General features: G+C 36.2%; 1 protein-coding gene across 18 annotated transcripts in view; it reads left to right on the top strand.

Annotated features, from left to right (window-relative positions):
• cadpsa (Ca2+-dependent activator protein for secretion a) overlaps nt 1–16902 on the top strand; it is a 110666-nt gene that overhangs the window by 66472 nt on the left and 27292 nt on the right. For 9 of the 18 annotated variants that reach the window (XM_058791920.1, XM_058791919.1, XM_058791915.1 and 6 more), the window contains exons 15-21: nt 592–759; nt 3457–3558; nt 3807–3870; nt 4167–4290; nt 11130–11162; nt 13641–13747; nt 16532–16688. In XM_058791920.1, the coding sequence (XP_058647903.1) occupies nt 592–759; nt 3457–3558; nt 3807–3870; nt 4167–4290; nt 11130–11162; nt 13641–13747; nt 16532–16688 (755 nt within the window). Of the gene's footprint in view, nt 1–591; nt 760–3456; nt 3559–3806; nt 3871–4166; nt 4291–9536; nt 9606–11129; nt 11163–13640; nt 13748–16531; nt 16689–16902 lie in introns of all 18 variants that reach the window. The other 9 variants (XM_058791923.1, XM_058791922.1, XM_058791924.1 and 6 more) reach the window with 4 other exon arrangements.

Below are 16902 nucleotides of genomic sequence, written 5' to 3'. Positions count from 1 at the left end.
AACAGTAGTTTCACTGCTTTAACAAGAAGCTCAAGTTGCCTCATTACCTGGTTCGCAGGAGTCCTCAAAGTCTGTAACTACTCTTTAAACAAGTTTCCGTTTTGCAGTTATTTTGAGTGTTTTCATTGATTTTTGAGGTATATTTATTCGATATATATATATATTATCTATTTAAAATACATACAACATATGTAAGTGAAAAATTATATAATGTATGTAAGTTTATATTAAAATATGCATTTAAATATTGTACAAAATTATTACATATTAATAAAAATACAAAATAATCGGAAAGAATGAATGAACAAACTTTGTATAGTCACCATTTTGTACATTTTAAGTCAAGATTCCTTTAGCATGTGGCTAATTTGTGTAATTCAAATTTCTTATTTCTGAATGTTTTTCATGTCTTTTCGTCTTATTTTTGTCTGAATCTGTAATTTTATTCTCATGGTGATTTTCATTATTACTTGCATGATTTATATTATTTCTCTTTTTCTTTTATTTCTCACTTACCCTCACACCATCTTCTTTGTGAATGTGCATCTTTGTGAATGCATGTGTGTGTGTGTGTGTGTGTGGGGTACGAAGCCAAAGAGTGAATGAGCTAGTAAAATGGCCCATGTCAGAGACCGAGCTCCTTAGTTCTCTGTTTCCCTCCCCCCCTGAGCCCTTGACCCCCTCTAAGAAAGAGAACAAAATCATGGAGGTCTGGAGAAAAAGGGAGTCTAAGTCGCAGGTGCTCACAGGCCCCAGAAGGTGAGAATGTTAATGCAACCCCCTCTTTTGGGTGTGGATTAGCATCCCGCCCTCAACCTATGAAACTGGGGGATGTACGTTAGGGAAGATGGCAATTAAGTTAAATGTCTGCTTTCTTTTGTGTGTGAGATTACTTGATCCATTGTGTGTAATTTCGTTCTTATTTATTATGTGTGAACGTGCAAAGTAGCTATTTTATACACATTCTGAGCTTTTTTAATTATATTTTAATTAAATGTATATCATTTTCTTTTTTATATTTGCATTGTTATTGTATTTGATTAATTTTTTTAGATATTATTTTGTTCAATTTCAGAATTGTTTTAATATTGAATCACCACCTAGGAATTATTTTCTAAGAAAACGACTTAAAAGGTTTTCAGTCTGGTCTCAGACATTTGGACACTACTTTATGTGTGAATGTATATCTGTGTGAGGGAGAGAGACAAAAGTGAGGGTGAGGCAGGCAAATAGAAAGTGATAGACATGTGTCGAACCAGTGAGAAACATGCAGGGTAAAGAGGGAGAGAGAGAGAGATGAGGGACACTATGGATGGTGCCTTAAGGTCATGGCTGACAGGATGACAGGTCATCGCTCTGTCTCTCCATCTCTCTTTCCAAACTGTCCAAGGCCTCACTCCAGCCTGTCTACTTGTGCCAAAACCTCACGTCCAGCCAACCACGCTCTTTATAACTGACATGGCCCTCAACCTGAACCTCTTGGCATTGGACTTGTATACTGATATATATTTAAAGCCAAATAATCTACAAGTGTTAGATAGTGACTGTGGATCTCTAATGTTGTTTGACATCCTACTACTGTGCCATTACCATATCTGGATAACCATATTAGTCTCATAACACACTATTATAAATATTCATGATGCCATGTAATGTTGCTAAAAGGTGAAATGGCATAAATGTCATGGTACATGTGAAAAAAGAAAAGAAAAGAAAAAGTAATATTAACATGGTCCAGTGTGCAAAAAATCTGTTTTTGTAGTTTTGTTTCATATTTGTGTGTTGTTGTTTTTGTGTGTGTGTGTTTTGGTTTTGGGGTTGTGTGTGTTTTTTGTTAAGTTTTGTATTTAGTTTTTTGTGTTTTGTTTTGCTTTAGTAGTTGTGTGTTTTGTTTTTCCTTTGGTTTTGCTTTGTTTTGTGTTTTTGGTGTGTGTTTTGTTTGTATTTAGTTTTGCTTTGTTTTTGTTTTATTTTTTGTTATGTGTTTTGTTTTTCTTTAGTTTTGCTTTGTTTTTGTTTTATTTTTTGTTGTGTGCTTTATTTTTCTTCAGTGTTTCTGACACACAGAGAGAAAGGATTTTTTTCTGCTGGTCCGTCTTTTATCCATCAGTTTTGTTGTGACACACAGCTAGAACTGAAACACACTCACAGCCGACGTATGTCACCTGCACGCAGTTTAACACACAAACACGCACACTCTTATGCAGAATGTGACTAAAGGGCCAGGCTCCTTATCGTTTGTGACATAGTAGACGGAAGGAGGGCTGTGAGCAGAGTGTATGTGACAGTGGAGGCGCGGGTCGCCGTGACAGCGGTTTGAGGAGCAGGAGACATGACACGCCTCGTCAGTCCGCTCCCCATGTCAGCCCAGCGCACGCTGAAGGACAGCAGGGAAAAGCAAAGAAGGAGGGGCAGAGATTTCAGGGGGGACCACCACGGCTGTCACACCAGACGGGGTCCATCGCTTGGTGGGGGTTTTCAGGGGGAGGTTGGCGACCGGATCGCCCCTTCATGTTCACAAAAATACCTTAAAAGCTTCTGCTGTTGTACATGTCAGCTAGATGTGAGAGAAAGTGAGAGGTGTAGATATCTAGTATAATGCTCAAATCAATTAGGTTTGACAATTTAACATCGGTTGCATGGATATCAACATCTTAAAATAAGTATTTTAAATTTCTGTGTGTTTATAAAACAGGAAATGATAATGGGCATCATGGTAATTTGGCTAAACTCCTCAGTGTAGCAGGGGGTTGTGGTAATTTGTAGTGTCTTTGTATTGCGGAGGACTCTTTATTTGACCACAGACAGGGACGGGGGTGTTTAGGCCGTTCCAAAAAGCCTTGCCTGAGGAGAGGGTGACACACACACAAACACACATTTAGACATACACACCAGGAATTGCATCCACTCATAATGCACAGCGCAGTTGCACATATTGTTGAAAGAGTCTGGGCAGATATCACTAGATTTGTAAGCAAATGTCTCTTTTAAATCTTTTTTTTTTTTCCTGTGGTCGACAAAAATGTCACATTAATTGCACCAGGCAAGTATCAATAACTATGACTTAATTTTCATAAGGTTTTTGCTCTAAAATACTTGCAAAAGTGAATTCACCCCAGAGCATTTACATGTATGATCATGTATGCATACAGTATGTAAATACACTCAAATAAAGAGCTGGGGCTTTTTCAGAAGGTAAAAGTAGTGTCATATTCTCACTTTTTTCCCTCTTTCACTTTAATAATATATGTCGTTACTTAAAAAGTTGAGCAGTTTGTCTGAATCTCTCATTAACACATACCTTTTAAAGAGGATGAATGGAAAATTATTTATAGTGCTTGTATAATTGTCCTGTGTCTGGCCTGTTTTGGGACCCTGTGTTTGTATCTGTGACCCTTGTTACCCTAATGAGACAAGCAGTTGCATTCATTTGTGTGTTTGTGTGTATCGCCTCAGGCCTGATGGAATTGGTACTGTCACAGTAGAAGAGAAGGAACGGTTTGAGGAGATCAAAGAACGACTGCGCGTGCTGCTCGAAAACCAGATCACACACTTCAGGTACATCACTGGCAGTCTACACAGCATCACATATACCACCTTATTAACAACTAGGGATAATAATGGAATATGTGGTATGTGTATACATAATCCATATATATATAAATGTTGCGTGAAACTAATTGTGTGATGACTGGATATGGTGATGAAACAGGATGTTTTTTTCAAACAAATTTAAATGGGAATGTATAATGTCTCATTTTTCATTGTTTTAATGTTTTAAACAGTTTTAAATTTTTTCTCTAAAGGTATTGCTTTCCATTTGGACGCCCAGAAGGAGCCTTAAAAGCCACGCTGTCACTGCTAGAGAGGGTACTATTTTCCCACACATTTTTTTTTTTACATAATTTTCTGATATACATATATATTATGTATGTATGCGTGTGTGTGTGTGTGTGTGTGTGTGTGTGTTTGTATATATATATATATATATATATATATATATATATATAATGTCCAGGGTCTCACACACACACATGTATGTATAACAATATAACAATAATAATTAGAAATTAGATGCATATTTACTTTAAGCTTGTAGGTCTTTTTTGCTTTGTGTCATGCTTTTTCAATACAGACACGAATATATTTCTAATTTGGTTTTGCAGGTCTTAATGAAGGACATTGTGACACCCGCACCTCAGGACGAGGTGAAGGCAGTGATCCGTAAATGTCTGGAGCAGGCAGCTTTAGTGAACTACCAGCGTCTCTCAGAATATGCCAAGGTGGAAGGTAGGAGGCACATAAACCAGTTTTGCAGAGTTTCTTCTCTCTGCGCTGTCTTCAGTAATATAGCACTTGACATATTCTTCTCTTAGAAACAGTACTTAACAACAGTGATGCTCAACTAACCAGTATTCCATGGAGGCAATGCTGAAATGCCACTGTTGATTGTTTTTTTTTTGTTTTGTTTTTTTTTATAAAAGGAATGCTTACAATGGAGCAATAATTAACTGTTGGTGTATATAATGGCTTTTTATGTTGTCTTATCTCTACTAGTCTTCTAAGACACTTGTGATTATTGTCATGTAGTATGTACCCAGATAGTAATTTTATATATGTATGTAATTTCTTTATAATAATAATAATAATAATAATAATAATAATAATAATGTTTTTGAATTGGTCTTTTTGGTCCAGGTTTGTTTTAGCTTTTTCTAGCAGATTATAGAGTAAAAATGCATTCAATTCCCCCTCTCAAACCCTGGCCTCAGTGCCATATTGTTCTTCTCAGTGGTTTCTTGCTGCCCTCTGTGGATGGTTGCATCTTTCCTGTGGTTTAGCTTTTAGGACTAGAAGTACTGTAAAGCAACAAATACACTTTTCCTTTCCAGCTCTTCATCACCTTTCCAGTCCCCCACCCCCCACCCCCGCTTCATATGTTTATTACTGCAGAATTGCTGCATTTTTACTAGCTTTCTTTGTGTCTTTTTTCCTCTTTCTTTCTCCTTCTATCTCTTTATCTCTCTCTGCTCCCTCCCTCTGTGCTTTCCTCTTGTTTATTGGCTTTTCTTCTTTCTTGGAGCCCTCTCTTGTTGAGCCAGTTTGAGAAGCCAATATACAGTGCAAAGCTGGATTGCCCACTCAAGCAACACACATTTGTGCGGTTTCTTTCATAGACATGGACAGCTAAACTGTGGCTTACACACGGGTGGTCTTTGATGTCAAATAATAACCATGTTTATAGGACAAGTGTTTTTATTTTGTCTGGAATGTTTTTAATATTTCCTTTTCGAAATAATTTTCAATGACTGTCCATGTTCATGAAGAAATATGACTGGGCACTGCAGATACTGAAGGAGAAGCCCTTAGTATCTGTTTGCCAAATGATGTCGATGTTGTTCCCTATCGATTGCTGAGCACTAAACTGAATGTGACTTTTGTACTAACCCAAACTAACCAATAGCTTGCAACACACTCACAAGTCTTTCCAGAGACTAAGACGTTCAGATGGATTAAAAGCAAGGATAATGGTGGAAATCAACAGAATTGTGAAGTGACTAAACCAAAAGTATTTGCAAAGTATTTTTTTCTCACCAAAACTATTTACAATGAGTCCAGTGCAATATTTTGTCATTCTGAAAATAGTTCACGCACTATCCATCAAAGGTTTGGAATAAATGTTTTTGAAACAAGTCTCTTATTTAAAAAAAACAAACAGTAAAGACATTTAAAATGTTACAAAAGATTCCTATTTCAAATAAACGCTGTTCATTTGAACATTTCATGAAAAATAAACAAATATCATGGTTTCCACAAAAATATTGAGCAGCAAACACTGTTTTCAACACTGAAAATAATAAGAACCATTATTAATAATTGAGCAGATCATTATTAGAGCTATTATTAATAATTAAGCAGATCGAATCAGAACATTAGAATTGTTTTCTGAAGGATCATGTGACACAGAAAATTCAGCTTCGCCATCACAGGAATAAATTGCATTTTAAAATATATTGTAATAGAAAATAGGCATTTTAAATTAATTATTTCACAATATTACTGTTTTTAAAGTATTTTTGATCAAAATCATAAATGGAGCCTTGGTGAGGATAAGCAACGTCTTTCAAAAACATAAAATATTTTAATTATTCCAAACTTTTGACTGGTAGTCCATATCTGAATAAAAATGAATGACCTTCCTTCCAAATAAACAATAGTGACAAATTGTTACAATAATAGGTCCTACTCTATATTAAGTGGTCTTAACTACTATGTACTTACACCAAAAAATAAGTACAATGTATTTATTGTGTTCAAATTGTTTTGCAGATCACTTTGGCTGCTATTGAGGTGGGATACTGGTACGGTTAGGGACAGGTTTGGTGGTATGAGTAGGTTTAATGGTTGGTTAAGATGTAAGGGATGGGTCAAGATTGTAATTATAAATGTAATTACAGAAATTAATTACAGATGTAATTACATGCAGGTATTTTTGAAATATAAGTACAATGTAAAAACATGTAGGCCTATGTACACAATAAGTGCATTGTATCAAATGATTAATTTAAATGTAAGTACATATTAGTTAAAGGGTTAGTTCACCCAAAAATGAAAATTTGCCCATGTTTTACTCACCCTCAAGGCATCCTAGGTGTATATGACTTTCTTCTTTCAGACGAATCCAATCAGAGTTATATTCAAAATGGTCCTGGCTCTTTCAAGGTCTATAATGACATGGGCGGGTGGCAGCGTTCAACAGTGCAAATAAAGTGCACACATTCATATTAAAATGTGCATCACATGGCTCCAGGGGGTGAATAAAGGCCTCCTGTAGCAAATCGATGCGTTTTTGTAAAGAAAAAAAAAATCCATATTTAAAACAATATAAACAGTTTTGTGTAACTTCCGCTATCTGTCGTACGCGCGTTCACAAGAGACTAGGCTCGTTTGAGATGAGCAAAATCTGCACAGAACCGATCACCGGTGATCACCATGAGATGCATGCCGGTTAGAAAAGTGTCTGAGTTATGTCCGCCTTGCTCTGATGTCATGCTGACGTGTGCCAAAAAACTCTCACGACAGCGAGACGGCTGTGTCGGGTTGCGCAGTCGAGCGCTGTTGCTCTCCACAGACTGCGCTGAATAAAAGCATGATGGGAAACGACTGACTGACGACACAGCTTAATGCTCATTGGTTCAGACAACCGTGATGCTGCGTTCTCTTCTAAAATGTTTTATTTTTTATCTGATTTCATGTGATTATGTATTTAAATTATGCGTGAATATTCCCAGACACTATGACAGTGCGATCTCTGTTTGAGATATGTGATTGTTGTTATATTTCTATAAAAAAAAAAAAAAAAACATGTTTGTATTAAAGTAAAAATGGATGATAAATACACCTTTCATATGGAATTAAATAGCAAGCACTTTGGGTGTCTTGTTTATTTGAATATAAAAGCAACAGAGCTGAAATGATATGTTTATCAAGAACACAGTTCATGAGTGAGAATATCGCAATATCCGCCTTTGATCTTGTATGTATCTGTTCCACTTCGAGAGGGCAGAACTGTCCATCTTGACTGCACTTATTTAACTCCTTCCCTTACTGCAGCCTCTACTCTCACCTACATTTCAGGCATCTCAAACAAGCCTAATGTCTTTCCGGTGGATGCGCGTGTGTACGACGGCGTTTTAGTGCCTCGTTAAAAAATAAAAAAAATCTAAGATTACGAGATTAAAGTCGTAATATTTCGAGAATAAAGTCGAAACTACGAGAATAAAGTCGAAATATTACGAGAATAAAGTCTAAATGTTTCGAGAATAAAGTCAAAGTACTACGAGAATAAAGTCTAAATGTTTCGAGAATAAAGTCTAAATGTTTCAAGAATAAAGTCTAAATGTTACGAGAATAAAGTCGAAATGTTTTGATAATTTAAATCGTAGAAATTAAAGTTATAATATTTTGAGAGTATATAGCCTATATCGCGCATGCAAATTGCCCGCGTTGAGAGCACCGGGAGAAGTTGCCAGACCTCCGGAATTGATTTGAATATTGTTGCGTCCGAGCGGCCGCATCATCTTACTGGGATGTCAATTTTAAGGACTCGCGGGAACAGCTTAATATGAAGAATATGATATTTACTAACAGACTGAACAGGAACAACTGTTTATCTTAACATAAGCTCACACACTCAATCGATATTCCTTTGAGGGGCGCTGTAGCTCTCTTATTTAACCCTTTTTTAATACACTACAAATATAGCTATGTGGGATTATTAGCAGAAATCATACCATGTGTCATACTCGCGGGGACAGTATGCTTGGAAATAATATTTCATGTCTTCCATTGCATTCATCATTTGTAGTGCACCAGCACTTTCATTCCTCACATAGTCTGTTTAATTTGGAATTTGAAATTTGGAATATCTCCTTGCTCCCAATCCGGGCTATTTGCATGAGCAAAAGGCTAGAATAGCCTATCTCAAAATATTATATCTATATAATCTTTATTCTCAAAACATTTCGACTTTAATCTCAAAACATTTCGACTTTATTCTCATAATGTTTCGACTTTATTCTCGTAGTGTTTCGACTTTATTCTCGTAACATTTCGACTTTATTCTCGTAGTTTCGACTTTATTCTCGTAACATTTCGACTTTATTCTCGTAGTTTCGACATTATATAAACCAACGTTTGTTTATAGGAGCAAAGGAAGCAAAGTTTCCTTACTTTACCAAAGGAAAACCAGTCTTCTCTTGGCTTATATCGAAATCCTCCGACATTTTTCTTTACCAATCCTTGTTTTGTGCGTCTAATTTGTGACCAGCGTTTTGTTTTGTTCTCTTTCCGTCGCCCCTCCGCATTCGTCACAAGTCTCATATACGTCCTACGTCATCTGTCAGAACACTTCCGCCTACGACAGTTAGCAGAGGTGAGAAAAAGGTGTTTATGATTTTAAATATGGATATTTGTCTTACAAAAATGCATCGATTCACTACAGGAGGCCTTTATTCACCCCCCGGAGCCGTGTGGTGTGCACACTTTATTTGACTACTTTTGACCTGTTGAACACTACCACCCGCCCATGTCATTATAAAGCTTGATAGAGCCAGGACAATTTTGAATATAACTCTGATTGGATTCATCTGAAAGAAGCAAGTCAGATACACTTAGGATGCCTTAAGGGTGAGTAAAACATGGACTAATTTTCATTTTTGAAACCCTAACCCTTTAAGGCCACCTAGTATTAAGTGAAACCCAATAATATGTTTAAGACTTGATTTGAGGGAGTTTATAGAGTTTTAAGTCTTTGTGCATTTTATAGAGCTTTAAGTCTTCACGCATACTGACCTACAGATCATATCAGGACTGATTGATGCAATAGATCAGTTACTTGGCTTTTTGCTGCCAGGCAACTTTCCATGCCACTAAATTTGGTCAAAAGCCCCTTATTGCACATGCAGCCGTTGTGCTTCTTTCTCTCTCTTTCTCCTCTGACCCCTTGCTCTTGCATGCCCGATCCTCTTTTATAGGGAAAAAGAGAGAAATGTATGAGCATCCTGTCTTCTGTTTGGCGTCACAAGTGATGGATTTAACCATTCGTGAGTACCCTGCTCATCTGGAGCCACTCCATCACTTCCGCCACCCCTCTTTTTTTTTCTTTTCTAATTTTTTCGTTCTCCAGCACTTTCACAAACAGTTATTCCCTCATGCCCTGACTGGCACCATCCTCTTGTCTTGCTTGCAGTCTGCTTGCCTTTTCCTTTGAGTTTGTCACTTGCATCTTAGGTTGAGTGATTCAACCACAGGTTTCTGTTGCTTTGATCAGACCGTCCCGTCCAGCTGAGTCAGTGTGGCAGCCGTTCTTTCTGTTTCTGCTTATTCTTTCTGTTTGTGACTTGAATGCATTTTTACTTTGCTTTTGTGTAAGTCACTCCTCCCCACCTTTGTCCGTTTATCGATGGGTCCCAGGTTTACAGTATTGGCCAGGTACAGAGTGAACAAAAATAAATTGACATTATCTCCAACCCAGGAACAAAACAGGATTCTGACGCAGTTTTCAGAGACATTGTGTTTTCATTGCGTTTTTTTTTTGTGTGTGTCTGTAATCCACTCCAACAACTTATCACTGTGCGTCTTCACTGTTTTTCTGTCTGTGATTTGGTTCATTGTTTCTGTCTTGGGTCAAACTTGTTTCTGGTCTACATTTGTAAAAGCAGGGGTGTAAAGTACTTGAGTAATTGTACTTTATTATTATACAGGAATTTCTGCTTTACTGAAGTACTGTACTTATACTGAGGGGAAAAAATGCTTTATACTCTGAATATTTAAACAAAATAGCAAAAACAAAGTCTGGTCACAGGTCTATGTGGTTTCAATTTTTGTGCAGCTTAATATTTTTGTAGGAATCTTGGTCCAGCTTTTCTGCATTTCCTTGTATATAAAGTTCAAAATTTGAATTTCTTTACTGTCACTTTTGATAAATGCATCCTTGCTGGATAAAAGTATTTATTTCTTTCTAAAACAAAATTTTACTAAACCCCCTTTTACATGGTATTTAAATTTTTATTTAATTTAAAAACAGCCCACAGAATTAATTTTGATTAATTTAAATGTGGTTATTCTTGTTTTTGAAGAGATCAGCAGTCACCCCAAAATGGCCTTTCAAGCAGTTAATAATTGTTTATTAATGCATTTAATTAGCTAGTGATCACTGTGCAAATAACTGCAGCTAAATTTAAAGCAATATTACATTTTTTTTTTACTAAACTCTGATGAATTGTGGAAGCCTTTTTATTTTCACTCAAGTATGTTTTGCTTTTACGCTGTGTTTTTACACCCCTGTTTAAAAAAAAAAAAGGTTTGTTTTTCAACCTAGAACAACCACTCCGGTAGAGTTTCTTTCACGCAGTCTCTCATGGAATGATAGAGTGGACCACGGGTCTTTCACTGTTAGACAGCCCTGTCCTTGAACGCATCTTTCTTTCTTCTTCTTTCCTTCTCTTTCTACTTCCCCATCAGATCTCTCATCTGAAACAAAATGAATGCTTATCCCTTCTCCCTTTTCTCTTTCCCCTTCTTTCTCCCTTCCCTCTTCCTTTCTTTTTCTCTTTCTTTCTTTTTAGTAGAGAAATCTCAGAGGGATCAGATGGATGCAGGTGACATCTTTTGTCTGACTTACTATTAAATTCATTTTAAAACAGCCCCCCACCCTCCCCCAAGCTCTAAACATAACCAGCTCACAGCATTCACATGGGAAGTAAAGCAGACGTAAAGGGAACCATGGGAATGTTGGGACAACGTTATGCCAATGTCTCCTACACTTTGCACTCTCCTAAACATTGCATCTTAATGTAGATGCATTTTCCATGAACTGGTATGCGCTTTATAAATGCATTACCAGTCTATGGAACATGCAGAGTGAGTATTTCTTTCATTCTTAAACTTCCAAAAATCAAAATAAATAAAATAACAATAATTTGTCTATGTTAATTACAATTAAAGTGATACTCTCTCTGCACCAGGTGCGTGATTAAAGTAACACTTTACTTTAAGATTCCATTCTTTAACATTAGTTAATGCATTAGATATCATCAACTTACAATGAATACCTTTTTTTTTTTTTTACAGCATTTATTAATCTAGGTTAGATTATTACATTTATTATATATTAAAAATATATATTGCAAATAAATATATACTACTACACAATACACGTTTCATTATTCATGTATGCTCACAGAACATTTACTAATGTTATTTTATAACATTATTATTTATAAATCTGTCTATAAATTAGCATTAAGATTAATAAATGTTGTAAAACAGTTCATTGCTTGTTTATATTACTTAAGGCTAATGCTTTCAAATTGAACCTTAGTGTAAAGTGTTAAAGAAAAAATCTCTAATGGGTCAAATAGCAATACTGATGCACTGTTAATGATTTTTTCAGTTCATATCATATTGCTGATTTTCCATTAGAGTAAATATGGTGACATGACGGAGTCTGTGTGTGGTTTCTGAAACCTTTACAAAAATATCAGGAAAATACATATATTTAATCTACAAAGTACAGTATGTCATGGATTGGTTTAGAAACCCTTCATTCATGTCTTGAATTAGGGAAATCAGGTATTTCAAAATGTCTTTTTGGATACTTTTGAAAAATATTCCAAATGTCAAAATGCTAATGGAACATTCTGTTCATTGCAAATGAAGTACCTGATTTTGCACTAGTACATGACATTTCGTCCCTGCATGGACAGTGACCCTTTAAAAGGCCACAAATATTATATTTTTTGAAAGTCTTCAGTCCTACTGAAGGAGCTGAAGATGACTGAGATACAATTAGAGGAAAGGTCAGAAGTTAATTCACATTAAGGGGGCGTGTGCTTTGTGTTTAGTGATGAAAGCACTGTTGACTGAGAGGGGGGTGTGACTCTTCAAAATGATGTTAATTGTTTTGACATTTGTCACACAGCAAATGACTTCACTTCCTAGTTCCTCTGTCTTTGTGTTCCTCCATCAAAGTGCCACATTTACCACAGTCAAAAAAAGACAATGCTGAGAGATCTCAAAAACAGCACAAACAAATCTTTGTTCAAAACCATCAGCAGCTACACAAACAAAAATCAGATAGGTTGTCTAAATCATCACATAAAAACACCCTCTCAGCCAATATTGAAGCATTATGAACTACAGTATAAAAACATGTATCCATACACCTTGGTCTCATAAATGTCTCTTTACTTTGCAATCCCATCCTTAACCAAAAGCATTAAACAGTTTGCCTTATATTATGTGTATTCATCATGCTAAAGACCACTGACCATATTTCCATTTTCACAACAGTCCACTGTAAATTGGTATGTGATTTCTTTAATTTCATGCTCTTATATTTTAAATGAACTCTTGTCGTTCTCCTTGTCATATAATGACAGATGAGATAAACAATGAAGGGTATAGATTTAAGTATGACATGTTTAAGAGAGAGGTGCTGCCAGCTTGTATTGACAGAGAGAGGTAGGAAATGAGATGACATAAATTCCTGCATGTGCTGAACATTATGCATGATGACTATAACATATTTGTTGTCGTTTTTATCCTTTCTTTTCCCTCAGTTCCTTGGTTTGACTCATTATACTTGCATTGCTCTTTATTGACTCATTATGGTTCGTGTCTACAGAGCTGAGTGTTGACAGAGTGTCAAGATTATGCTAAATCGTTAACTAAGACAGCAGAGTTGATATATGCAGCAGCTAATTTGTGGTTCATCAAGTCAGTGTTTTTTTTCAGAGGGAACATTTATGAAATTCAAATGAAAATTTAAACATAATTCTGAACTATACCCATCTCTTACCTACTCCGTAATTTTAATTGTCATCTACATTTTTTGTCTTCATAGCAGAAATGCTTATGAAGTGAATCCTCGGAAAAGGATTTAAATTAAATTCTATTTAATTCACTTGTTAAAGCATCATGTATTTTCTGCTTTGCAGACAGTACATATTAAGTTTAAAATCACATGAAGTGAAATGCAGTTTACCTTAGGCATCAGACAGGCTGAGGAAAGTCCAGTGTTTTCTGTGTGCGTGTATTTGTATGTCTGTATTAACTGTTGTACCTTTGTGCCTCAGAAAATGTAGGGCGCTTAGTCACACCTGCCAAAAAGCTTGAGGACACGCTCCGTCTGGCCGAGCTGGTCATAGAGGTGCTTCAGCAGAATGAGGAACATCATGCAGAGGTGAGTGTGCCAGACATTATGTGGTAGACATGCTTAAATATGCAAGGATGAAAAGAAATATGTCAGGGGCATAGGTATGTGAAAACAAGCAATGCTGATTCAATAATAAGACCTCAGAGCAACTTAAAATGTTTTCAATAATAATAATAATAATAATAATAGTAAAAAAAACTAAACAAAAGGGTCCTCAATGACTGCTAGCACTATTTAGGCAACATTCCCCATTAGAGCAGCCGTCATCCTCTCACAGACAGCAGCAGAATATATGTGTGTTTTTTTGTTTTTAAATTATGTGCTCCGCAGGCTACACGCCCAAGTACGGGAGGTCAGGCGGTACAGTATTTTTTATTTTTTATTTTTTGCTGTCATCAGTGGCATACCCTGCTCTTGCATGCCAGTCTCATGATCTGGCCTGCCCTGGAAGAGGCTTTACATGGGCATCACAAATCAGGAGTCAGGCATCTGCAGGGTAGATTTATTTAATTTCAGTTCAGCTCATTCTAAGTTAATTAAATAATTAAATTCAGAACTAGATAGATAGATAGATAGATAGATAGAATTAACTGAACTGAAATTACTGTCACATTGACTGAGTACATTCCAGTTTGAAGGCATCATAGTCAATGGACAAAATTACTACAGTTGTGCTAAGTTGTTCATCTTTATTTCAGTTTATTTCAAGTCTGTTGCTCTGTGTTTTTGTTTTAGTGCCAGGTTCATTAAACCATTAAAGGAATAGTTCACCCAAAATTCATTAAGAACAAAAAGAAGATATTTTGAATTATGTCTTTTTTTTTTTTTTTTTTTGTCTGTCTGTTTGTTTGTTTGTTTGTTGCCCATACAATGAAAATCATCGGGGTCCAATTTTGGTTGGGACCACACTGACTCTAATTATATAAACAAAAATATTATTCAAAATATCTGCCTACAGAAATGGCTACAGGTTTGGAACAACATAGTCATACTTTACTCATCAGAATTATTCATTTTTGGGTGGCTTATCCCTTTAAGCATATAAAACCATTTTAAATAAACATGTCCACTATAGTGCATGAGATTGTTTATGGTATTTTATATAGTCCAGTCATTCATCATGCCCCTAAAATTGCATGTTCAAATGTAAATGTGCATCATGCACAAAATAATTGAATAAATCTGGTACATTGATGGACGTACATATATATCATGTAATTTTTATGCCGTCAGTGACAATTGCACGTCAAAACCTAGAATCTTTACAAGAGTACCAAACTGTCTTAAGCATAAGAATTATTTAATTATTAAATAATATTTCTTGTGTTTGTTTGCTTCCTTTTGATCAAGATCACTGTTAACTGCTTTAACATTGTTTTCCAATTGCATTTTAAAACCCTTTAATGCTGAAGCATTTATGATAATCAAGTACTCAAACCAAAACACAGAGCGAAGAAAATCTCACGTAACTCTCACTGTTTTTCATGACTTGTTTGTTGGCTGGAAAACGTTGGACAGGGTAAAGAGGTATGTAGACCATAGAGTCCCCCTCCATGTGCATGTCGCAGCCCCTGCACCATGGATGGAGGGATTTCCACCTTTTCCCCCTAATTTTGTCGTCCCCATCTCTGCTTGGACACCCCATCCTTCCCCTGGTCAGCTGTCCTTGTGGAGCTTTGAGCAAGTTGCTTGTTTCCACAAGCACAAGGGGACAGTGCTTCACCTGTGGAAGCAGACACCCCAAAAAACCTCAATGAAAATGAGACTGGTCTCATTTTCACCCTTGCACATCCCCAATAATATCCAAACTCTCCTCTGTTTTGTGTCTTTCAGCTTGGTTTGGTCTGCTAGCTTCACTTACCAGCTCTGACTACAAAAATAAAACTGTGTAACAAATGCACTTCTCTGTGTTTTTTTTGGGAGAGATGTTGCAAGAAAACAAACTGGTCTCAAAAATACTGGTATGAAAATTTGTTTGAGTGGTCAGTGACAACAGCATGCCTTTTTAAAGGAGAGGAAGCCATGATCTACATTAACGTTTCATTTGTCTAACATGCTTGATGCATATCTACAGGCCAGATGTGTTACAAACAGCAGCGTGGTTTGATCAGCAGCAGAGGAATCTCATATACAGAAGACATAATTACACTCTTAAAAATAAATACAATAGAAAGAACATTTTTAGGTTCCCCAAAGAACCTTTCTGAACTTTTTTTTATTATAAAGAACCTTTTGTGCAATGGAAAGATTTCATGGATGTTAAAGGTCTTCATGGAACCAACAACATCAATAAAGAACATTTATGTTTTTAAAATGTATTTAAAATGATTATGTTTTGAACAGAGAAATAATGCTAATAAGTACTGAGATTGTGCTGCTAATCAATGCTGCTGCATGCTGGGAATTTGTTGGTTACAAAGGCATAAATTCCTGTGCATGGACTTCACATCTGCAAAATGGAAAGTAAATAAAGGATATACTTTAAATATAAATCAATGTATGTGAATTAGACATTAGCTGTGCTTTTTAGAAGAGGGAGTAGCATGAGAGTTTTAATGCATGAGATAAGCTCATGACACTCCACAGATACAAAGGTGAAAAGTTACATTACTGGGGTGAGTCTGGCATAAATCTCAAAACTGTTTCAGTGTAATTTTTATAGATCTGTGGACTGCCATGCCCTTACATATAAGAGAAAGGACTGAACTTCAGTGTATGTCTTTATATTACAAGGCTAATTTAATTTTTTCTTTCATTTCCCCCTTTTTTCTGGCTCTTTTGTTGCCTCTGTTTCTCTTTCTCTCGCTGCAGGCATTTGCTTGGTGGTCAGACCTGATGGTTGAACATGCCGAGACGTTTCTGTCTCTATATGCTGTGGACATGGACGCGGCACTGGAGGTCCAACCACCAGACAGCTGGGACAGCTTCCCTCTCTTTCAGCTGCTCAATGACTTCCTGCGCATTGACTGTGAGTTTTTGCATGTCCACATATTTTATGCCTTATTAAATGAATATTGTAGTTTAAATACAAGGTCATTTCTATCGACCTACCTGGTCTCATGGCATAAATGTACCTGGGGGCACTTTTTAGCGAGACGCAAAATATGTACCAATAAGTACATATCACTGCAGTTTCCAAAAGAAATGAACACTAGAGGAAGTAAAACTCAGATGCCTTTTAT

The sequence above is a fragment of the Onychostoma macrolepis genome, chromosome 11, assembly GCF_012432095.1.
Source record: "Onychostoma macrolepis isolate SWU-2019 chromosome 11, ASM1243209v1, whole genome shotgun sequence".
Lineage (NCBI taxonomy): Eukaryota > Metazoa > Chordata > Actinopteri > Cypriniformes > Cyprinidae > Onychostoma > Onychostoma macrolepis.
This window is presented reverse-complemented; position numbering and strand designations above follow the sequence as displayed.